At 53.5% G+C, this 25103-nt stretch overlaps 1 protein-coding gene across 1 annotated transcript in view; it reads left to right on the top strand.

The window, feature by feature from the left end:
* The window catches only part of XXYLT1 (xyloside xylosyltransferase 1), a 235794-nt gene extending 214603 nt beyond the window's left edge, over nucleotides 1–21191 (top strand). Inside the window, exon 4 of the mRNA XM_072811802.1 lies at nucleotides 20975–21191. Coding sequence (XP_072667903.1) covers nucleotides 20975–21176 — 202 coding nt within the window. The 3' untranslated portion in view covers nucleotides 21177–21191. The remainder of the gene's footprint in view (nucleotides 1–20974) is intronic.
* The last annotated feature ends 3912 nt before the right edge of the window (nucleotides 21192–25103 follow it).

Raw genomic sequence — 25103 nt, 5'->3', positions numbered from 1 at the left:
AGCTGGTGCTCCTATTAGGAAGCTGTCTCCCGATGGAGCCCCGCGTCCCCCGCCTCCCCCCCACCCCGGGCCTGCACACCCGGTGGACACTGGCTGTGCTGAATGAGGACGTGTTGATCACGTTTTTGGTAAATATTTAGACATCTGAGGTCTTGAGCAGATAACATTTCAGAGCCTGCTTGTACAGCATCTAATAAGGGAGCAGAAAGGCTTCTGGTTCATTGCTTCCTGGTTAATATGACTAAGCATCGTCCGACAGGCAAACATTTAGAGCAGGAGCGGGTGAGCCCAGCCCTGATACCACCCTGGAGGTGGCCAGAGGAGAAAGCCAAACCCTCAGAACCGCCTTTTGCAGAGTTGGTGTGCAAACTTTTGCAAAGATGGTGTCCGACAAGGGGCTGCGGGTCCTCAGCTTTGGAGGGACTCCTGCTCTGTGACCCGTGGCAGGGACTGTTCTGCACGCTCAATGCTTTGCACCCGGATGCCCCAGCCCTGAGCTCTCTGGAGACGGAAGAGCTGCTGTCTGGCTAATGGATTCTCCTCAAGCACGTTGGACACAGGTTCCAGCTGCCCCCCAGCTGGCCTGTTGGCGGGGCTGGGCTCCCGAGCGGGACTCAGAGGGGGTCTGCTGGGGAATGTTTGTGAGAAATTAAAGTGACATTGTGAAGTGAGTACACATCCCAGGAGGGGGCCGGCCTCTTCCTCTCTCCCCTCCTGCCCAACAGCCTCGCTCTGAGGGAATAAGGCATGAAAGTGTGTCTGTGTTCCTCCAGAAACTGATTTAAGCAGCCTGCGGATTCAGGCCTGGTGGGACCAGGGTCCTGGACCCCTCCTGGATCTACCCCCCTGGTGTACTCTTCCCCTCAGACTCCTCTGGGCCCGGAAGGAGAGCAGTAGAGACAGCACCGAGGGTGCTGAGGCCGGAGATGCACGCTGTGCCCCTGTGCCTTCAGCTGGGCCCCTGCTCCTCCCACGGGGTGATCCAGACCTCACTTCCCTTTTTTTCACCCTGTCTGCCCTCAGATCCTGATCCCTCCGCATATTAGCTGTCCCTGGGCCTCCGTCATTAAGTCTTGGAGGACCTGGCCCTGTTTCCGTCAAGCACGATGTCCCTGCTAGCAGGGCCCCTGGCTTCCCCAGCAGGGCATCCTCCCCCATCTTCCTCCTCCTCCCTTGCCCTCCTCCCCCACCCTCTCCCTCCTCCCTCCCACTGGGCAGGCTGAGCTGCAAACCACAGGAAGGGCTTGGGTTGACTTGGCTGCTGAGGCCCAGAGCTGGAGGTGAGGAAATCAGGAAACCCAGGCTGGATTCCAACATGAATTGGAAAGATCTCCATGAGCCGGGGCATTCGATAAACATGGCTCCACAACCTGTGAATGGCAAGGGAGTTTAAGATTCCGTTAAACTTTAAAATTTCTGTTTTGAAGCACCGCCCTACCAACGGGAAGCAGTGTATCCTTTTATTAATTCTATAGACACAACCCATGCTCACGGAGGGGGATAGAAGCAGGACAGAACAGTGTAAAATGAAAAGTGAAGCCCCTCATGCACCCCGATCCCATATTCCCACTCCCCGGAGGCAAACTGATAGCAGTTTATTGGGGCAATTCGGTTTTAAAGAAACAAAATTCAAGGCTGAAACTGCAGGATGCGGCCAGACCCCGGAGGCGGTGCCAGGCATGAGCTCCGAGCTGCGTGGCAGGCTGGGCCGTCCGCCCAGCTTGCTGGGGACTCGGTTTTGTCCTTTGGGAAATGGGAATAATCGTAGCATCTACCTGAACGGTTGTGGAGCTCCGCATGCTCTTCAGCTTCGGGAATGGCCGGGAACCTGCAGAAGGAGCTGAGGGTCTCCTCGCACACGCCCTCGGCCCCGCTTTCCTCCAGAGCCAACAATACTCACGAGAACCCCTCCCGTGTGCAGATTATGAGCCACATCGTGGACACCCCGGGAGGCAGACGTGAAGACCCCAAGAAGCAGCCCTTCGCCTGACGTCCAGAGCCGTGTCCCAAAGCCAAATGGGCCACTTCTCCGGTCCCCCCGGGGGGCCGCCGGCAGCCTGTCTGGGCAGCGGAAAGGCTCTTGTGATCCCCGGTGTGCGCCCCCCCCATCCCAGGGGTTCTGGCCTTCGGAGTTTGGTGTGACCCCTGGGACGGCAATCAGACCTCTCGCAAAGGGCTGCAGATCTTGGTCTTGGGGGCAGAAATGTCTTTGATCAAGAGTCTTCCTTCTTCCCTCCCTTCCTCCTCATCGAGCTTTTATAGTTTTAATCACACTCATCGCTTATTATTTTGTACTTAAAAAAATGTATTTCTTTTTCTTACTACAAAAGCGATACCTGTATGGCATAGAAAATATAGACAAAAAAAAAAAAGAAAGAAAGAAAATATAGTCAAGCAAAAGAAAGTAAAAATAAATACCCCGTGCAAGTGTTTTCTGCCCTCCTGGAGTGTCTTCCGTGCCCCCAACTTGACCAAGGGTGCTCGCCCATTGCACAAAATCTTCCCCCGGGGGTCCCCGTCCCACCCCCACCCCAGCTTCCGCCGGTAAGCTGGCATCATGTGAGACTTGCCAAGATTTGCAGGTTTATCGGCGACTGATTCTGAGCTGCAAATGCTAATGTTAAGTGGTAACAGCACGACTTGGTAGTTTCTCAAGCCACTGCCGGATTTAACCACTAAGTTCATGCGAAATTTGATGAAGTTCTTGGAAAAGTCAATTTGGCTTGTGGACTTGAAAATGCGGCGCTGCATCCGTTCCAACGCTCTTCGATGCACTACCAGGGGGTTGTTTGAGCAGGAAAATCAACTTATAGAGTTTCAACAAGCTGTTGCCATGCGTCACAGAACCTGAAGGCCAGTAGGAAGAGAGAGGCATGGAACAGCCGAGAGGCAGCCACTGAGGGTCACGGGAAAGGTGTGTGCCCAGGGCTGTGGGAACACCCAGAACCTCGCCTGCGGGGGGAGAAGGCCTGGCAAAGCTTTCCCGAGGGACTGGACATCCAGCTGGCCCCTGAATGAACACTGAACAAACATTTCGAGGTGCTTAGGTGGAGAGGGGGTGGCAGGGGAAGAGGTTTGGCAAGTAGGCAGGTCTAGCCAGTGCACAGGGAGTGGGGAAGGGGGGCGGGTGGGCATGAGACACAGTGGGGAGGGGTCCACACAATCGAGAGAAGAGGCTGAGGAGCGGGTTGGAACCCTGCTATGAAGGGCCTCGAGTGCCACGCGGGAAGGCTGGGTCTGTGTGGGTCTGGGCCTCTCGGCCCCCGGCCTCATTCTGTACCTGTCACAGGTGGGATCGAGGTAGAAGGGCTCAGCCTTGGAAACCCCCAGGGGAAAGGTTTGAGCCTATAGAGGGAAGAATGGAACAGATTGGCATTGGGAGGAGGAGCCTGGGCCCCGCTGGCTGGCACCTCTACCAATTCCCTTCTGGGTTTCTCCAGAGAGCTCTTGTGTTTCTCTTACCAGGTGTATGTTCTTAGCCAGGTTGCTTAAGACTCTACGGAAACACACACACGCTACATACACACGAAGCAAAAGGAAGCAATTAGTTTGCTGGGTTTTTTTACAAGAATTTGAACCTGGGAATTTAGAACTATAGGAAAATATACCAGGAGACGGGGAAAATAGAAGGGGAGCAGGAAGTAAACAGGCGAAACAAGGAAGTAAGATGGAATCTCCTCAAAGTATTAACTTTTGACTTTTTAGAAGGTTTTCTGCTGCTTTCTGACTTGGGGACAACAGAAACAGAGAGGCTCTGTCATAGGGACTTGGTTTCCCTTAGGTGGGCTTTGGCCGGCTGGGGTCCCTGAAGGTGAGGCATTTCTGCAGCAGCTGTGGAAGCCCTGCGTTCCCTGAGTTGATGGGGGAGCTGGAAGGAGAGAGGGGAGCCAGGCCTCTCCCCCCTAGCACCCTTCCCCACCTGTGCCTGTCCCCCTGCAACCTCTCACAACCCACCATCAGGAGGGAACCAGGAAGTCCCAGAAACAGGTGGTCCTGGAGGCTGGGCGGCTGGTCCTTGCTCTCTGAGCTGCTGAAGCCGTGTGGTCAGGGCTTGCGCGCGTAGGGGAAAGCCGGGGCCTGGCAATCCAGCCTCCTTGTCCTGGCCCCTAACATCCATAGCTGGACGCGGAGCTCTAGAAGGGACTCACTGGAGCCTGGCTTCCCTGGGGACGTGGTGTGGTGATGGGGGGTGGGCAGCGGGCAGTGGAAGGCTGTCGGGACGCTGCTCTCACGGGAGCCAGCCTGTGGAGAGGGAGGGCAAGGACCAGGGCAGGCCCACTTGCCTCTGCTTACCATCAACGTTACTTCTAAAATGGACTTTGTCCTAGAATTTTGGAAGGAGGTAGAGATCAGAGGAAGAAGACGGGTCCTGATGGCGTGACTGGATACGGCCTGTGGCCCAGGCCCTGGGGATTCAACGAAGGATAAGACCCGCCTCTGTAGTTGCTCTGAGAGCTTTATTAGCCCTTCACTGCCCCCAGGAAGCAGAGGGGGGCCGCTCAGCGCCCCGACACCGGGTACGCCCGTTCTGTGTGATCCTTCCTGGACAACCTAAACCTGAGGATTCCGCGTTTCGCCAGAGCCCGAGAATAGGATTGAACGAGGAGCTCAGTGCGATGGTCAGATCCACACCCCACTTTGCTTCCAAACACACAGCAATTCCACAGACAGACGTAAGACGCCAAAGACTGGGTCTGTGTACATCCTCCCCCCCCACCTTGCCTTCCCTGGGCCTTCCCGGGGGCCCCTGATCCCAAGTGGATTTGTCATTTCTGCGCTAGGAAGCGTTTTCTCTGAGCAGGGACTGTGTAGAGTTCAGCTCCGGGTCATGATGCCTGTTCGCTTGGTGGGAGGGAACACATCCTGAGCTCCCCATCCTTGGGCGGAGCTGCTGGCTCACATCTCCGAGGCCAACCCTTGGCAACGCTGGGAGGTGTGTTCTGCGTGGTCGTGGGCATTAACACTCAGGTCTAGGGGGAAGTGACAGGGAAGTGGATTTGAGCCTCTGGGGTTGGAATTAGTCACTCCTGGGTTCTTTCTTCCCCAGACCCTGTGCTCCCCAGCTTCAGGTCAGTGGGTCAAGCACCAGCTAGCATTTTCCTGTCTTGACCAACGGCACTTTCTCCCCGTGGGTCTCCACCTTCACCACCTCTGCGTGCCGCTCCCAGAGCACCGTGCCCGTGGGGGACACCTGCGCCCGGGGCCCGAGTCCAGGTGGGGAGTCAGGGTGTCCTGAGCTCCCTGCCACAGCCTCATGTTTCAGATGCGAGTCGCAGGGGAAGGGCAGTGAGGGGGACAATGAGAGGAGCTGTGCATCCTGGGCCTGGGCCACCACGGCTCCTCTTGGGCCCTCCAGCCAGGCCCATGTTCCTCATCTGTCGCACGGATCTAGTGGTTCCTGCTCCGCAGCAGAGTGACCCCGCGGCTGGCCAGCCCCTGCGGGGGGCCGTGCTTTCTGCAGAAGACCAGGGACCGGGTGAGGGAGCACCTCCCAAGCTGCCCTGGTTTCCTCTCCCCTATTGCACCGACTGACCTTAACCCAGAAATCGGAGATTCCGGGGGAGGCACCACCCCGGCTGTTAGACCAGAGCTGCGCCTTCCTTTCGGCTCCTCCACCTCGAGCTCCCAGCAGCTGGGGCCGATCCAGGGCCACAAACGGCTCGCGGTCAGAAGACAGCTCCCGGGCCTGCCCCCGAACAGGACCCTGGGACCTCGAGGCCCGGCGACTCTGCGCTGACGGACGCCTTCTCTCAGCCGCCAGACCCCTCAGCTTCCAGGGGAAGGTCACCCAGACGGTCTTTCGAAATCCACTTGTAAAGCAGAGTCTGGTTCTTTCCAGTTCTTTCTTCAGATCCAAATGAGCTTTCCAAGCTAAGGAAAGACAAAGCGGAGCTCAGCCCAGCGTGGACCAGCTGAGAGCTGGGGGGGAGCTGATGTGGCCCAGACACGGGCACCCGGCGACGGCCTGAGAGCGTTTGCCGCACTGAACACGGTGCAGGTGGGGCGCGGGAGGTGGGGGGTGGCTCAGCGGCGGAGCCCCTGCCTTGGGCCCAGGCGTGACCCTGGGGTCCCGGGATCGAGTCCTGCACCGGGCTCTCTGCATGGAGCCTGCTGCTCCCTCTGCCTGGGTCTCTGCCTTTCTCTGGGTCTCTGTGTCTCTCAGGAATAAATGAAAAAATCGTAAACACACACACACACACACACACACACACAGGCCTACCTCACTCCATTGTGCTTCCCACTGCTGCACGTCGCAGATAATTGTGGTTCAGGTGGATCAACGGCCGCGGTGGCCCTGCGTCCAGCAAGTCTGTCGGCACCATTTCCCAGCAGCATTTGCTCCCTTCGTGTCTCTGTGTCACATTTTGGTAATTCTCACAGTACTTCAAACTCTCTTTTTTTAAAAAAAAATCATCATTCTATTCGCTATGGCGATCCGTGACCAGACCACAGCTCACTGAGAGCTCAGATGATGGTCAGCATTTTTTAGCAATAAAATATCTTTGCATTAAAGTCTGGACTTGGTTCCCTCAGGCTTTACGCCATTGCACACTCAGTGGAGCAGAGCATCACGTAAGCACAGCTGTTACCTGCCCCGGGAAACCGAAACACCCCTTTCACCTGCTGGTGGCCGTACTCGCCGTCCCGCGGAGTCTGGGACCCAGGCTGCAGTATCGCGGGGCTCTGCCTGTAAAAGCTGGCCCCAAACTTTGTTAAATTGAGGAGCTTCTTTTCCATAAAGACTTGGCCTCACAGCCCGTTATCGTTAGAAGTCATCAGCTCCAGAATAGTCTCCTCCGCGGGTCTGCTTCTATCCATAGCCCGTGAACCCAGGGACACACCTGAGCTTCAAGCTCCGTGGGCATCCCCTAGTAGGGGCTAAGGCTCTTAAGAGATCATGAAATAGATACAGAGTTTTTAAAGTCTGAATTTGCTTTCAAAACGTGTGACTTCCATCTACCCCGACAACTGTCCAAAAAATAACCTTCCCGATTCTCTTCTGTCCCTCTGGCTCCTGCCTCCCTCCCCACTAGCAGCTTACACCACCCCAAGATCCCCTCCTTTGGTTTCCCAGAGATCTAGTATCTGCCATAGGCTGATCTTAGATAAAAGCATCAGGTGGCCTCAGACACAGTAATTAATGTCTCAGAATATCAGTTTCATCATCTGTAAACTAGAGATCATAACGGCGCATGCGTCCTAGGGCAGGAAGGAGTAAACGTGCCAATCTGAGAAAATGATAGTGTCGTGCATGTAGCACACGCTCAATAAAATGTTGGCTCAACGGTTGGGCGCCCGCCTGCAGCCCGGGTGTGTGGTCCTGGAGTCCCAGGATCGAGTCCCGCATCGGGCTCCCAGCATGGAGCCTGCTTCTCCCTCTGCCTCTCCCGCTGTGTCGCTCATGAATAAATAATAAATAAATAAAATCTTTGAAAAAATAAAATCTTTGAAAAAATTGAATCAATAAGCCAAGGTAGCAGGCTGAGCAGATCTGCAGCTTGTTGGCCGTTCCCTCCCCGGGGGAGGCGCAGCGCTCCTCTCCCGCCCAACTCCCCCTGCAGCCGCAGCCCCAGCAGATGAGGCCGGGAGGCCTGACGCTCAGGGTCTGTGTCAAGGGTGCGTGGGGCCAAGGCTATTGCGGAAAACATTCCTGGTTGTCTTGTCTTCCCTGCCCAAGAGCAGGCCCAGGCCACGGTACCCCAATATGAAGAGGGGACCCCCCGTCTGGAGTCCTGATCCTCTCGGTCGCCCCGCGGCCACCTGGGGTGGGCCGAGCTCTCCGGAGCCTCCCCCTGCGGAGCGCCCCGCCCGCACGGATGCGCCCGAATCAACCCGCGGTCAAGGTCCCGTGAAGACCCAGGGTTCACACCCCTCCGAGAACGAGGAGACGGCTGTCCTCACGCAAGAGCAGCCCCCGCCTTCCGGGGGTGACCCGGGCCTGGAGACGTTGCGGGGGCTTCCGAGGGGCCCGGGCAGAGCTCCCGGAGGGAGGACGTCGTGCAAACCCCGCCGGGAAGGATGATCCGTGCAAATGAAAAGGCCTGTCACTGCCCAGTCTCCAGAGGGAACTCGCCTCAGCCCAACATGCGGCGGCACAGGAGGGCCACCCACCCCGAGCCCGTCCCCGTCCCCGGTCCCGCCTGGGATGGCCCCGCAGGTCGCCCCACCACGGCCCGGCACCCCGGGTTCCGCTGTGCCCACCCCAGGGGGGGCTGCCCCTCTGCCGACAGAACGGGAGTCGGCTGGCGCCCTGCGACCCAGGGGACAAGGGCGCTAGGTGGGACTGCACCTGCCGACTGCAAGCCAGAGGGACCCGCCAGGGTTCAAGCCCCACCAAGGGCTGAGGTCAGGCCCCGGTGGCTTCCTGTTCGGGGGGGCTCTGCAGGGACAGTCACAGCCCCCCTCCTTGAAGCAACACGGGACTCGCAGGTCTCGGCCTCCTTGGTCCTGTTCTACTGCCCGATGTGCCCACTTGAGAAGGTTCCAGGGGCATCTAGGGCCACCGACGTGCCGTGGCTGCAGGGGCTTGGCGGCGCCTCCAACGGCCCCCCTCACGGCTCCGGTGGGAATTGGATGCCCGGGAGAAAACAAGCTGGCCCAGAGATAAGCGTGTGGCTGTGCGAATGTGACCCGGGTACGAGGTGGAACAGAGTCACCCAGACTCAAGTCCCCCTGGGGCCTGGGACCGGGACCCGCCAAGGCGTCGGTGCAGATGTGGTCAGTCGAGTCGCGGTCGCACTCGGGAAGGTGGCTCCAGGGCCAGGCGACGTCCTCACAGCAGGGCCCCGGGAGGGCACAGAGGGAGGGCGGGCACGTGACGTGGGGTGGGGGTGCAGGGGGTCCCCCTAGAGCCCCGGGGCAGCGTGGCCTGCTCGCGCCTTGCTCCAGACTCTGGGCCTCCGCAACCGGGGGACAACACACCTCTGCTGCTTTAAGCACCCCAGTTTACTAGGGCAGCGCGGGGACTCCCCAACCCACCGGCCGGGGCTCTTCGTCCCATTTATGCTGAGAAGCAGCAGCAACACTCAAGCGCCGCCGAGCTCTGGGCCCAGGTCCCCGCTGGGCGGCCTCCGGGCATTGGACCCTCACCGCCAGCGCCGCAAGGACGCGTGATTCTAGAAGGTAGTAGGCCTTCTCCTTCACTTTCATGGCAATTTTGGACAGTGATGGGGTCACGTGACCCAGAGAGCTGCTGGCGGGTTGGACACACGGTGAACCGTGTCCTTCGAAGCCCACCCAGCACCCTCCTCCGGGGCCGCTGCTGTCACCGGGTTCTTGCAGGGCCTTCCGGAGCTACTCCACAGGTGACCCTGCAAATCAGCTGACGTGCTCTCCGCCACCAGCACACACACACACACACACACACACGCACGCACGCATGCACCTTTTGAAAACACAAATTGCACTTGGCTCCGTGTCTTGCTTGTCACTTCTCAATACATCCTGGCACTTGCATCCTGTCCCCGCAGCACTGGACCCAGACGAGCCTCCCAACTTCCTGAACTACCCCCTCTCTGCGACCCCTCCTTCTGGCCTTTCTTTGGCCTAATTGGTCATCCTTGCTAAGGTCCTTTGTCTTCCTTAGTCTAAGAGCTGGTGACCTTCCTGCCGTTACTGAGCCCTCCCCTCCCCCGCCCCTCCTCTCACTCTCTCCCAAAGCCACCCCCCCCAAAGCCCTGTATGCATAAATTCATATATTAACATCCTAACGCCCGATGCGATGGCATCAGGACCTTTGGGAGGTGATGGGGTCATGAGGGTAGAGCCCCGTGGTCAGACTAAGACCCCAGAGAGCCCCCTTGGGCCTTCTCCTTGTGAGGACACAGCGAGGCGAGGGCCGTGCAGGATCGGGAAGCAGGTCCTCGCCAGACACCAAATCCATCAGTGCCTTCACCTTGGACTTTGAGCCTCCCGAGCTGTGAGACAGGAATGTTGTGGAAGCGCCCGGGCTACGGCCTTCTAACTGCAACATCCTGAACAGCCTAAAACAAGAGAGGAAGCTCCTCCTTAACGTGTAGGTCACTCGATCCCACGTAGCCATCCTCCGGCTCCAGTCGGCCAGTCGTTGTCGCCTCCTCTGGCTGTCTCACCAATATCTCGGTACTTACGAGGTTCATCAGAAATCTAGATTCCCCCCAAAATGCCCTCCGCCTTATCAGCAGGTGCCATCTGCTTGTACCGACTGGCTTAGGCCCCACCAACACAGACGTATCTACCTCAGTCGTCAGCGAGTCCCGAGGGGTCTATCCCCCATGACAACACTTGACCGTCCCCTTCTCCCCACCTCCGTTGGCGCCACCGTGGTCTCAGGGCTCACAGCAGCCTCCTGACTGGAGTGGACTCCGCCTCTCTCGCCCCGCTGGTCTTCCCTCAGTTTCTTGACAGGACCCAGCTCTTTCTGGCCCCAGGGCCTTTGCATATATGCTCTTCACCCGGCAGGCCCTTGGCCTGGTTGGCTCCTCTTCCTCTGAGATTCAGCTGAAGCGTCACTTCTCAGTTAGGTACCTCCTTGACTCCCTTGTTAGTCTCCACGTCAGCTTAGGATTTGTTTCCTTTATAACGCGCATGGCCGTGATTGTGATTACATTGACATAAATTTGATTTTCTACTCTACCTGCCCCCATGTCAACTCCATGATGGTAGGGCTGCATCAATCCCGTTTGTCAGCGTATCCCTAGAGCCCAGCAGCCTGTCTGACACATCCAGGGGTTTTTGTTTTAAAGTAGGCTCCGTGCTGGGCATGGACTTGAACTCATGACCCTGAAATCAAGATAGGGGCTGAGTTCAAGAGTTGGACGCCTAACCAACTGAGCCACCCTGGTATCCCAATGCATAGGGGTTTTTTATTTTCTTTTCTTTCTTTTTTTTAAGATTTTATTTATTTATTCATGATAGACACAGAGAGACAGAGAGAGAGAGGCAGAGACACAGGCAGAGGGAGAAGCAGGCTCACACAGGGAGCCCGACGCAGGACTCGATCCCGGGTCTCCAGGATCACGCCCTGGACTGAAGGTGAAGCGCTAAACCGCTGAGCCACCCGGGCTGCCCTAGGGGTTTTTAAAAGAAAGATCCATTGAATGAATAAACGAATCCCATTTCTTTCATCACATTTGGAGAAACTGAGGGTTACAATGGTAGGACAACCTGCCCAAGGCCACACAGCAAATACATAACAGAAGCCAGAATTTGACACTAAGCAGTCTGAACCCAGAGACGGTGTTTATAGGCAAGAATTTGTGATGGGGCCGATTTGTCACTGGGTTACATGCAGGTGGTACCTACCAGCAGAGGAGGAACAGAATCCCAGACTCTTCCTTCTCTTGAGGGAGCCATGACAAGCTTCAGATCCTAGTACTGAGTGGGGGTCAGGAGATGGGGTGGGGCTGACCGTAGACATTGCAGGTGCAGCACCTGTCCTCAAACCTCCCCCGGTGTCCTTGCAGAGAGAACCAGGCCTCTCCAAAGGCTCAGGTCCCCCTGACAGTGTATGTGTTAAGGATGTTGGGGGAACTGGGGCTGTTGTTCTTACAGTAATTTGTGATCTGCTTTTAGAACGGCTGCCTCTGCCCTAAGGGAGACTGTTCCAGAATTGGTTTTGCAGAAGGCTCAAGCCTTTTACACATTCTGCTCTTTCCTTCTCCCGGAGAGAAGTTCAACCTCTGTTAAGCAACTGCACTACCTAGGGAACTATGGAAGGCAAGGAGCCGCCGCTGGGGAAACCCTGGCAGTCCTTGACAGCGACCCCTCCAGCTGCATCAACAGGAAGCGCTGGATCGTTGCGCCACTTCTCCGGCAGGGGCGGCAGGCGCGGCCCACCAAGGAGACGCTTCTCCGAGGCCCAGCAGGCAGGAAGTGCATTGTGTGCTAGGAAGCGCATGCTCTTCCTTCCTTTCGTCCCTGCGTTTGTATAGAATAATTTCATAAGCATATCCCTTCTCCGTTAGGGGCTGGGGAGGGGTGAGGACAGGGAAATAGAGCTGTTCCTATGTCTTTTTCTTTGTTTGTTTACCCTGAATGTTTTTGAAATACGAGATACAGAAAACCGTACGTATCATAAATATCCTGGATTAGATTATCGTTCGCCAAATATTTGCTGGTCTCCCTGGACTCCATGAGAGAAGCATATCTCCCGACCGCACTGCTGCTGGGCCTGGCCGTATGACTTGCTTTAAGCAATGGGATACGAGCAGCAGAGGATACCAGTCTCCAGCCCGGAGCTTAAGAGGCCCGTGTATTTCCTTCCACCTGCTGTGGGCTCCTGCCTATCACCGTTAGAGAGCTTGCCTTGAGTAGCTGCCAGTTTGAAGGAAGAGGAAGGCATGTGGGACAGCCTTGCCCTCATCCCACTGCTTACAGTCAAGACCAGCTGAGCCCCGTCTGGAGCTCTACCCATACACCAGTCAACACGAAGTGAATACTGACCGTCTACCTCTGGGTGTGAGGGGGCAGCCACCTAACATCTTGAGTGCACAGCTTAATAAATATTCACAAACTAAGCACACCACTGCAACCAGCACCAAGATCAATAAGCAGAGCACCAATCACACCCGAGAAGCCCAACTCCCTGGTACCCCATTCCAATACTCTGCCCCTCTCTAGGTACCTAACAGCCTGACTCCTTTTTTTTTTTTTAATATAAATTTATTTTTTATTGGTGTTCAATTTGCCAACATATAGAATAACACCCAGTGCTCATCCCGTCAAGTGCCCCCCTCAGTGCCCGCCACCCAGTCACCCCCACCCCCGCCCTCCTCCCTTTCTACCACCCCTAGTTCGTTTCCCAGAGTTAAGAGTCTCTCATGTTCTAACAGCCTGACTTCTAATAGCAGAGAGCAATTGTGCCTGTTTTCTTACTTTAAATAAAGGAAACATGCAGAATATACTCATTTGTATGTAACTTCTTTCACTCACCATCACATGTACATGACTGATCCAAATATTACTGCCTGTGGTTGGAGTTCATGCATTTCTGTTGTTGACTTATGATTTTCCCATTGTATTGTTATGTGCATTTGAGTTGGTTTTTTTTCAGGTGTCACGAATAGCGTTGTTATGAATATTCTTGTATATGTCTTTTGATGAACACATTTGTATATACACATTTCTGTTGGATCTGCAGTAGAAGCAAAAGTGCACAATGACGACGACATATGTGTATCTTCAGCTTTAGTAGATACCGCCAAACGGTCTCCCAAAGTCGTCGTATCAATTCAACTACTCCCAGCTCCTGAGAATTCTGGTTGTTCCACATCCTCACCAATACTGGGCATCCCCCCTCTTTTTAAGTTTGGCCATTCTGTTGGGTGTGTCGTCAGACTGCATGTTGGTTTTAATTTGCATTTGCTGATAATTAGGTCCTTTTTCGTACGTTTACCGATCATAATTCTGATGTTGGCGGAAGCAAGTCAAACGGGATTTTTCTGATCTGAGAAACATCTGTTACCTGCGCTCCGTTCCATTTCCAAGTGCCTGTGAGACCTGATGCACACCTGATTGTGTACCCCGTGTTCCCTAGCCATCTTCCGGCACTCTCCATCCAAGGACCCTTCCTCCTCCCAGCCTTTGCTTTCCTGGATTCGCTATGAAGTCAATAATGTCCCTCAGATACTTACTACCTTTTTTTTGGATTCACTGCTGCTCTGCCTTTGAAGTCACAGCCAGCTCCCCAGTGGGCTAGCATCGCTGAACATACTTTTCCGATTTGTTTGTGACACCCATCCAGCTGCCGGCCTGCCCAGCAGAGAACCAAAAAACATTTTTTAGGACAACATCCTGTCTTTGTGAAATTGCTTTGTAGAGAGACAGCTGTGAAAGAAGGCTATTGGGCCCCTCTCTCTGGCAGTGAAGTTTTAACTCAATGCAAAGCATAGAAAAAATAAACATCAGACATTTCACATCAACCTGGTCAGAGTTAGGTGATCTTGCTTCTTAAAAATGTCTTTTTAGCATTTCACATCAGCAAGTGGACTTAATGCTCCTGCTGAAACTGGAGTGATTAGATTGGAAATAAGTGCCCTGGGGTTACCTTCTGTCTACAGAAATGTCAATGGTTTATTCGCATTTTGAGAAGCACATAAATGTCACCATTTGTGATTTTCTTTTTTTTTTTTTTTTTTTTTCATTTGTGATTTTCGAATTCAGGTGAAGTGTTTTTCAGGGGAGATGCAACCAAAATGGTTTTATCTTCTGTAATCCACATGGAAGACATTGTTCAGGCCAGCGTTTGCACCTCCTTGACATGTTATTTGTGTTTTCTGACCACTCACATTTATAAGATACCATCCTGTGCCCTGTCCCCAGCCAGGGGCATGGGGTAAAAGGATAAATACCCTACCATTCGAAATTCTTTCATCTAGACAAGAACACTTAACTCACAATATTTTATAAGATTGGCAGGTATTTCCAGAACCAAAATTGGTGTTGTTTTTTAAACATTTTTATGTCATGCCTGTTCTTCTACTCTGACCTACCAAGATGTTTGCCTCGGCCTGCCACCTTTGGGGCTACTGTCCCTTGGTGACAACAGTGTACCAGTTCCCTGCTGAGCAGGGATTCTCAATCGGGCTTGATCCTTGATATTTTCTCGTCTGGTTCTCACCAGGGACCATCTATTTATTCACTACCTTTGCTTTAAGCTGCATCAAGTATGTATAAATTGGTGTCCAAAATCTGGAAAACAAACAAACAAAAAAACAAAATCTGTTTGGTATGGTTCCCTGAAATCCGCAGCAGGATGTGCACATCATTTAGCCTGACCTTGGAGATATTTAGAAACGGCATCTCTTTAAATGGAGGGAGCATTTATTGGGAACTTTAATCAAATGTCAGAGCCAGTCCATTTTACTTTCTTCATTTCAAAAAGAGTTATGTATATGTCTCAAATTGTAAAGAGTCTCCTGCCGTATATGGGTCACCTGTGACATGGAATCGTCAATGAATTCATGACACAGAATTTTGTGTTTTCCAAAATATTTCTACCAACTCTGGTTCTTATTATCACAAAATGTCTTTTTGCAACTGCTCTCAAGACCAGGACTTTCTAAGCTTTTTTGTTTTTCTTGGTTTTTTTTTTCTTTTTTCTTTTCTTTCTTTCTTTCTTTCTTTCTTTTTTTTTTTTTTTTTTTTTTTGAGAGAGCTTGGCAAGGGGAGGGCAGAGGGAGAAGTGGGCCCCCTGCTGCGTGGGGAGCCAGATACCAGATTCAGAGCTCCATCACAGGAGCCTGGGATCATGACCTGAGTGTGAGGCAGATGCTTTACCAACTGAGCCCCCTAAGTTCCCCGTAAGATTTCTGAATGAGCACCTATCGGTAAAACCGGTTTGAATATCCACGTTTGATAAGTTTTATTTATTCGTTTGCTTGTCTCCCAATTGCATCCACAAAGAGATGTGGAGTAGGAGCCCACATTCTAAAGAAAGCTGCTGAACATATTCAAGGGGGACCTCGTGACGGCAAGACTTGTCCAGAGTTCACCAGGCTCGCGGCCTAAATAAGTCAGGACTACACATTTCAAAAAGGTTATTGTGGTCTGGGAATTCATAAAAGTAGAAAGGTCTTTTGCCCTCCTGTCTGCTCCCCGTGGGGAAGGGGATGGAAGAGGAATACCTGGAGGAAAGGGAGGTGTGGAATCCACCGTCTGGCCGCAGGCTTGCTGGGCTCCTGAGGACAGCCCCGTCACAGGGGGACATTGGGAAAGGGGTTTCAGCATATCTCGCTGTGAGCACCATGACAGGAGCTTTCCACGCAGCCGGACAAGGGTGAAGTGGGAGCCGGCTGGGGCTGCCTGTGATGTGGGACGAGGAGAGAGGCTGAGCGGGAGGGCCTCACGGGCTGGCTGGGCCTGAGCCCCCGGAGGGCTCCCAGAGCTGAGGCTTCTGGAGGGACATCTCCCAAGAGGCTGGTCTATGGGGCTAATGAGATCCCAGTGATAAAAATTGGAGATTTATGGGAACTGAGAAGGGGGCTTTGCAAGAGGTCATTCAGAGAGGTCACTACTAGTGACGGAAGCATGAGTGCGGGGTGCGGGTCTCACTGTGGGGGGGGAGGGAGAGAGGGACAGGGACAGCTCCAGATGACACATGGGATTTGGTGGACGGCTTAGCCCCACAGAGGGCACCAGTAGTGAGATTAAAATAGCATAAGCGATCCCCTGCAGGTCCTCAAGCCGGGAGTTAGGCCTGAAACAGGGAAGAGGAAGATTATTTAATTGGATGTGAGTCTAAAGTCTTGATTTAAACTGGCCTGAGGACAGCCTGGGTGACCCAGCGGTGTCAGCCCAGGGCGTGACCCCAGGGTCCCGGGATCGAGTCCCACGTCGGGCCCCCTGCATGGAGCCTGCTTCTCCCTCTGCCTGTGTCTCTGCCTCTCTCTCTTTCTCTCTCTCTCTCTCTCTGTCTATCATGAATAAATGGGTAAAATCTTTTAAAAATAAAAAAATAAACTGGCCTGAAGTTGAGACCATTTAGAAAGCTGAGAGTGACGGGAAAGCTGAGGCATCTGTCTAAAATGTGATCAAAAAAATATAAAAAAATAAAAATAAATAAAATAAAATAAAATGCGATCGAGGCTAGAAAAAAGAGATCCAACAAAGGCATGCTGAAGGCGGCAGTGGGCAGACAATGAAGCTGTTTCCAGCTGGCAGCCTACTGAGATTAGCCACTCGGTAAAGTGGTTACTTCAGCAAACCTCGAATTCCTCCCTTCTTCCCTTCCTTCCTTCCTTCCCTTTTTTATTCTGATAAAAATAAATGTAGACAGAAGTCCTAATATTTCCTCTTGTGCCTTAATACATCGTCTCATGCAGACCCAGGGTGGGAAGCCCTTGGAAGCCAGTGCCCTCTACCTGGTATGTTCAACTGGAACCCAACCTGGCCCTCCAGGTAGATGAAGGCCGCTGGAGACCAAGTGTCCACCCAGCTCAAAAAGCAAAAGTTCAGGAAATGCACCATCGTCTGCTTCTAACCCGCCTGGCCCCATTGCCCACTCATTCTTCCAACATGGGTTTCCTGGCTGCTCCCAAGTGCCAGCTCTGTGCTTGGCTTTGGCACCTCGGTGGTAAAGAAAACAGACAAGTCAGCTGCCCCTTGAGAAGCTTATAATCCGAGCACACTAGAAATACATAAACATATACTTTTACGTCGTGGGTAGTGCTACTGCAGCGGCAGTAAAAATAACAACCCAAGAAGCCCAAGAGGACAGTAATAGACGATTGTGTGCATGAGTGCGCGTGCTACACACTGACAGGGTGCGGGTCCCCTGGCAAACCCCTACCCAGCTACTCTAGCTGCTAAGCATTAGCAAAAGGAAAACCAACGATTATTACGCACTGGATCGGGCATCTGTATTTTAGAGAAGCGTGTTCCTGGAAGGGGAAGGAGGACGAAGAGTGTGTGCGTTTGTGTATTCACTTAAAAAGATCATTTTGCCTAACAAACGTTTGCTGAGATTCTACACGTTGAGTGAGGAAACGTGCCGGGTGGTAGTGTGGAGAGAGATCCACTAGTTCGGTCTGGGCCAAAGTCTCTGGGTATTTAGGATCGTCTGAGCATCTCTGCCCCATTTAGAACAGCTGAACAGGGAGTGTGCCTGTAGCCACCTGGCCCGAAAGTGCCACAAAGGACGTCACAGGAAATGACTCGGATTTCTCTCCGAGACACGCCACCACTTAAGGCTTCGGCTTTGGACGACCGTCTGCTTGGCTCCTGGGCTTCCCAACTCTTGGTCTAAGGTGTGAACAATGCCGCATCCCCACGGCGCCCTGGGGACCCCCAGATGACCGCGTGCCTCGTTTCCATCTTACCCCTGCCGCGTGACCTCGGCACTAATGTCTTCATTTTACCGATGAGGAAGCTGGAGCACAGGCAAGTCGCGCCCTTTACCCACATTTCATGTGGAGCCAAGCTTCCGATGCATATTTAGCCCAGTGCGACCCTGGTTTTCGTAGTTGTTTTACCCCCAGTACCTCCAACCGGACCCTACCTAGACCTTGGGCATATTTTTTTTTTGTAAATTTATTTTTTATTGGTGTTCAATTTGCCAACATATAGCATAACACCCAGTGCTCATCCCGTCAAGTGCCCCCCTCAGTGCCCGTCACTCAGTCACCCCCACCCCCTGACTTTGGGCATCTTGAGGACTGAGACCATGTCTCATTCACTCATGTGGACTCCAGAGCCCAGAACTGTGAGGAATAGCATCATCTGTTCGTTCATCCATCCAAAAATACATTTACTGAGCACGAATTGGGAGCCAGGATCCGTGTCCTATGGCCATTGGACGTTCGAGATATGGAGGAGGGAAGGGAAAGAGAAAAGGGGGGAAGTTCAGGAGCAGCAGCTGGACGCACATTCGGCGGGGGGCAGGGACTCTGGGCTGCGCGGGGGAGAGGCCGCGGGGGTGCAGGGGGGAGGCCTCCGGGAACCCCTGGCCCTGCGCTACCCCGTGCGTGTCATTTGCTACAAGCCTTCTCCGGGCTTCGGTTTTTACACGACTTCCCAATGCTCCTCAGGTTATTTTTCAGTCGTAGAAGCTTCGTGAACCTAGCGGACCGTGTGCCTGCTCATCCCTTTCACTTGGGGGACCTTTCGGCACCTCAGGTGAGTCCCTGGAAGGAAGGAGCGGCTCTTCCCCCGAGGAGGGGTGATGTCCCAAGACTCGTGCATGCACTTCGCCTCTTACACGACTGGGCCTGAGTGCTAACCAGACTCCCTGAGTAGATAAGTAGCCCCGGCCCGTTGCATTTCCCAGTTTCTCCCGTGGACCCGCTGCCGTCGTGGCCAATCCTTATGTGCCCTGGTTTAACGGGGGCTCCAGAAATTCCTGGGCGCCTGATGACGGCTGCCCTGAGGTCGCCCAGGCCCCCAGCAGTGGGGGGCTCAGGGTCAAGGCTTGGGCAGCGCCTGCCTCGTAGGAAGCGCCAAGAGGTATCAGCTGTCCCCATTACCGTCACGGGTATTAATAGTGTTATTTTCCTTACTCTTATTTTGCTAAAAGGCAGTTTGGGGTTTTGTCTCTACCGGGACTCAGAGACGCTGAGGATAGGATTTTCCAGCGTTTTCAGTGATGCCTGGCTGCCCCGGACCCCCATGCAGCCTTCTAAAGCGATCCGCTTCGTAATCCAGAGGTCATTTAACAGAAATAAATAACATTTTATGAGAGTTCACGGTGTTTGAAGCACTTCCATGCCTTTTTCTCCTCTTTGGATACTCACAACAATCTCAGGGGGGTAGGACTCTCCGTTTTACAGACCAAAAGCTGAGGTTCAGAGAACTGTGGCCGCCTGGGTCACACGGGGTCGCACGGTGATGTCCCTGATGGAGCCGGCTCCCCCAAAGCTCCGTACTCCTGCCCCTGGTGACTGCTCCTAGTTCCCAGGAGGCACTTAGGCGACACACACGGTGTCCCCCGGTCAGGGCCGTAACCGGGCCTGGGACAGAGGGAGCCAAGAAAGGAGGAGGGCAGATGATCTCACCTCCTCTAACTGGAAGCCCACAGCCCTCACAGGAGGCGGGAGCTTAATATGAACCCATTTAGTGCGGGGCAGATACCTTCAGTGAGCATTTTCAAGGGAGGCAACTCCGGACGGAAAGACTACTAATCATGATAAGGATAAAGGGGACCCCCCTCTCTCACTTTTAATGTGATCCTGAGTGACAGCGATAATTAAGTTTGGCAGTGACAATATCAAGCTGTGCTGTGTGAGGAGCCCTGTTACCCGTAAAACACCAAACTCAGTTGTTTTTTTCAAAGATTTATTTATTTATGATAGACAGAGAGAGGCAGAGACACAGGGGGAGGAAGAAGCAGGCTCCATGCAGGGAGCCCGACGTGGGACTCGATCCCGGGACTCCAGGATCACACCCTGGGCTGAAGACAGCGCTAACCACTGAGCCACGCAGGAATTTTTCCCCCAAACTCAGTTTAAAGGAATGGGTGTGCATGGGTGCACACTCAGGGCGGGCTGGGGGCCTCCGGGTGCCACGGACACTAGGGTCTGCCCAGTGGGGCAGCTCCCAGTGCGTCCCAAATGCCTCTCCCACGCCGAAAGCCTCTCCTTAACTGAAGCGTCGATGGCTGAGTCTCTAGGGGACGGGCTGTGTCTCCTCTGTGTTCCGGGATTAGCAAGAAGTGGTGCCAGGAGGAGGAAGGCACACGCGATGTTTTACATTTGTCACTTGTCCTGCAACGTGTCACATGCTTTTTGTGGGTTCCCCAAACTGGAGGGTGGGTTAGGGGGGTGCTTCTCCTTACATTTTCTTTCCTCGTCCTTGGCGACTTGGATGCTCGCAAGAGGATTTAGAAGGGAAGCGGGCTCTCTGTGCCCCCGCGAAGAATAGAGCAGGGGTCCACAGGGAGGATGGGTGTCCTGCCAGGCTAACCAGATTTTTATGTTGCAAGGGAAAACCCCAAAACACATCAACATACGTGAAGTACATGTCTGTGAAACATTGGAAGAGACCTTTCCAAGCGGGGGCGTCAATTTTTTAATTAGAGTTTTATTAGCATTATTAAATCAGCAATCACAAATGACTGGCTTCTAGACCTTTGTTATTTTGTCTAGCGTTGCCCAGAAAAAGTCACACCAGTTCCCAGGAGAAAAGTGGGTTCCGGGAGGCCTTTATGTCCCAGGCAGCTTTGGAAGAAGCTGTGGATTCTGGGGTCCACGGAGGACCCATTTCATGGCTCCGGTGATGTGGGTCGGATCCTATCCGAATGGCCTCCGGGCTGAAACTCGGCAGGGGATGCTCCCCAATTAATCGTGTTTTGAGATGCTCCTCTTTCTCAGCCTGATGCCCTCATTTGACCATGTTCCCCTGGGCAAGTCCCTCTTAGGTTCAGCGCCCGAATGTGCGGGGACCAGCATTTGTTGAGCGGTTCCTAAGGGCCAGGTGCCGTGCCCAGTGCTCTCTCTATACTGCCTCGGTTCGTCACTATACTCACCCATATGAGGCATCTACCGTCATCCACTTTTTGCAGGAGAAGCGAGATGCCCAGGGTGGCCAGCCTGGAAGGCCCCAGGAGACGGCGGACTGGAACGTCCCGCGCGCGGCTTGCCGGGCTCCTCTGCGGCCTGCGTTCCAGGAGCAGGACCCTTCCCTCCTTGCTCCAGCCAGAACGCCGCTCTCAAGGTAGCCGCGGGCAGACTGTTTTGGCATCTCACATTACTGACCCAGAGTGAGGAGGACTCCAACTAAACACCATGCACCAAATAAATAAATAAATAAATAAATAATAAATAAATAAATAATAAATAAATAAATAAATAAATAAAGCACCATGTACCGAGCCCTCTGCTAGGGCCGTGCGAGAGGCGGGAATCACTCCTGTGGCTCTGGCACTACGTTGCTGTGTGACAAAGATTTTATCTTTCCCTGGTAAGACGGATAGAGCTCCGGCTTTGGAAAAAGCATTTGGATTCAAATTCTACTTGCTAGTTGTGCGATTTTGGCGACTTACTGGACCTCCCTGAATCTCAGTTTTCTCATCTATAAAGTGGGAGTAACAATAGCACAAAGTCTTCTTCATAAGCCGCGCCGTGAAAATTAAATGAGATCACTGGGATGAGAGCAAACCTTCAATAAATGTTAGCATCACCGAGTACTCTTCATAAACCTATGCTAACGGCTCCTAACCCATCCCTTTAACAATACGGTCTAGAACTTTGTCCAGAACGAGGGACTTCAGACTCTTCTATCAATTTATTTCAGAGTGTCTCTTCACCATCTTTTTGAAAACAGGGCAGGATTTGCCGTTTCTGGACGTCAGCTCCTTTTCATAATTCTCCCCAGATCATCTCAGGTGCTTTAGCGAGCACATTGTCATTGAGTAACCGAGGAATGCATTCCATCCTCACCTGTGGGAGGTAAAAAAAAAGGTTCTGGGAATGGCAGGGAGGAGAAATCTTTCATTTACCGTTGGTCCCATGTAACTCAGCACCTGCTATGTAGCAGGCCATGTATACCTTGGCACCCATGACAGGAGGCCCCATGGAATGTGCGGATGTGAAAGGTACCACCTCTGTCCCCGTGGAGCACACACTTTAGGAAATAACCAGACAATAAGACACAGAGCATTTCGTGTCTGAGAAGCAGTACCTCCAAGGAAACGTGACACCCAGGGGAAGGGGAATGTCTTCTCGCTTGGGCATCACAAAGAAAGACGAATTTGGGCAATTTCTTTAACCTTTCTGGAACATGGACAACTTTGCACCAGGTTTTGAAGAGTGAATATGGTTTAGGGGAAGATCCAAGAAGGGAAGGGGCAAGTCAGGGCTTATGGGGAAACACATAGGATGGGGCAAGTAGTCCTGTCTCGTTGGATCTCACAAATTATGTGAGAGAGAGAAATAAGAGGTAACTTAGGCGCATGCCAGAGTGTAGAGATCTTCAACATCAGGCCATGTTTATCTTTGATGAGGAGCCACTGACCCAGGATTTTCAAGGAGGAGTGATATGATCCCAGCCTAGAGGTGTTCCATCGATCAGACAGGAAAAGGAGACCAGAAGGAGGTGGGCTAATACAGAAGCGACTGGCCAGGTGACACTTAGAGGGGTGGCAGTGACAAGGAAGGTGGGAAAGGCGACAAGGGTGATGTCCGAGACGTGCAGCTGACAGACGGAGCCCTCTGAGTTCCCAGGCAAGACCTGCCAGCCCTACACGGTGGGGCCTTGCTTGACCTCTCCGAGCCTCAACTCCAGTGGCTGGAAATTAATGACCTTGAACCAGAAGATTTTTATTTTTAAGATTTCATCCATTTATTCACATGAGACACAGAGAGAGAGAGGCAGAGACACAGCAGAGGGAGAAGCAGGCTCCCTGCAGGGAGCTCGACGCGGGACTCGATCCCAGGACCCAGGATCATGCCCTGAGCTGAAGGCAGGCGCTCAACCACTGAGCCATCCAGGCGTCCCAGAAGCTTTCTAAATGTCCTTCCAGCCCCAGCCTCCTCTGACTCTCTGCCTGACATTTCTACCATTGCCCTTCACACGCACTGGACAAGTGCCTTGGATGGGGAGGGGGGAGGCCCCGAGCAGCACCCCAAGTCACACTGCCAACAGCTGGTGTTTTTTCTTTTGTAAAACCTTGCAAAGACTCCCAGCTAATTAAGTCAGTTCTGTTTGCTTTGACTTTACAAATCTTCCCAAGCCAATGATGCTAAGACAAAAAAAAAAAAAAAAAAATCAATGGAGCCAAATAATAAATAATAAAGTCAAGAATACGTAAGCATGTTGTTTCATTACAAGGGTGACATTTCAAGCCGGGGAAGAAAGAATAAATTCACCCGGAAGGCCTGGAGCAAATGGCTGTTTGAGAAAATAAGTAAATAACATTCCGTCCCTACCTCACTCTCTGGACCAATATGAATTCCAAATGGTTTCAAGAAAGAAATAAAAAAGCACTAGAAGAAAAAAATAAAACTGCTAATGACCCCGGAGGCCGGGAAAGTCCCTCTTAGCATGACACTAGGGCCGTTACGATGAAGGAAGAGACTGATAGATTTGACCATACAAGTATTTTTAGATTCTACACCCCAAAGACCCCAAAGACACTCCGCAGCGTGCTATCAGCCCTTCAGGGAAGGGTAGGAAAGCCTAATTATCTCAGCGTGTCACGCTGGACCCGTTACTGAAGGAGGTGATGACAGGAGCTTCAGAGAAAACTCTAGGAGGGAGGGAAGCCTGCAGCCCAGGATGGACCACGGGCTCCCCAGGAGGGTGCCCTGGGAGGAGCCTGAGCGCGGTGCGAGTCCGGCCCTGTCCCACCCTCACTCCAGGTGTGCGACGACCTTGTTGGCTGTCAACAAAGCCTTTACCAGGTTTGCTTTGCCTTTTCTGAGACTTAGAGCCCGTGGCAGTCTGTCCGTTAGGAATGAAGAGGTCCACCTGGCTCCAGATGGCCCCTTGGGCCCCCTCCCAGGAGCTGCGGGAGCTTGTCTTTCCTGTTCTGCCTTCACCACCTGGGGAGCATAAGGGACGGATCTGGTGTCACACTGGCTTCATAGCCCCCCGCCCCGTGCCAGGCCTCGGTGCCCACAAGAAACACGATCCCACCTGTTCTGGGGAACACCTGGGCCGCGCGCCTCACGGGCTCACTGGTAGGCGGCTGGAAGGCCCCGGGGGGAGAGCACTGCTGTTGGAGCCAGCGATTCCTTGCTGGCTGCCCCTCCCCGAGCGCCCCTTGCAGAGAGCAAGCCCCCCTCCTGGGCCCTCCCCACCCAGAGGCTGCAAGCCCCCTCCTGGGCCCTCCCCACCCACAGGCTGCTGGCCTCCCGGGAGCAGTGGCCTGGGGCGCGGGGCCTGGATACTGCCCTGCCCTCAGCTCCAGAAGGAGAATTTTAGAAGCGGCCAGTGATAGAGCCCACATGGCTCCTGGGAAAAGTTCTCGAGGTGTTTCCCCAGACGGACTTTACATACACCTGCTTTCACCTGGCGAAGTGAGGAGTGGTGGCCCAGGAGAGGACGGGGCGACGGGAGCTGAGGAGCCTCCTGGAGCCAATACCTGTCCTAAGGGAAGAAGGAGCCGGGAATGTGGGCCTTGAATGAGGGGCAAAGTCTTATTGGAGCAGCATCTGGGTTCTGACTTGACCCCTGCGTAGGTCTCTTTTTAGATTCATGTTTGAGCTCTAGGGGAGCTACACCCAAAATAAACCCCAACTTTAGCTAGGCCAGCTCAGGGTCATACACAGGGCGTAGCAGTCAGGACTCTTCCCTGTGGGCAACAGAAACTGAATCGGACTATTAAAACCAAGAAGGAAGGTTGTAAAGGAACACGTGGCCCACACACAGCCAGCCGCGCGACTGGTCACTGAGCCAGAGCCACCTCTGGAACCACAGACACGAAACCAGCCTGGAGAGAAGCCCGTTGTCTCCTCCACTGCCCAACTCAGACTGCTAAGCAGACCCTAATATTACCCGTCTTGGACACTGGATGCCACCGCTGCCACTACCACCACCACAACCACTATCACCGTCACCACGACAATCAGCACTATTATCATCACCATCACCACCACCATCATCACCACCACCACCACCATCACCACCACTATCACCACCTCTACCACCACCACCCCCTCCATCACCACCACCACCTCCATCATCACCAC

The sequence above is a fragment of the Canis lupus genome, chromosome 35, assembly GCF_048164855.1.
Source record: "Canis lupus baileyi chromosome 35, mCanLup2.hap1, whole genome shotgun sequence".
Lineage (NCBI taxonomy): Eukaryota > Metazoa > Chordata > Mammalia > Carnivora > Canidae > Canis > Canis lupus.
Note: the sequence above shows the minus strand (reverse complement) of the source record. Positions and strands in the feature narration are given on the sequence as shown.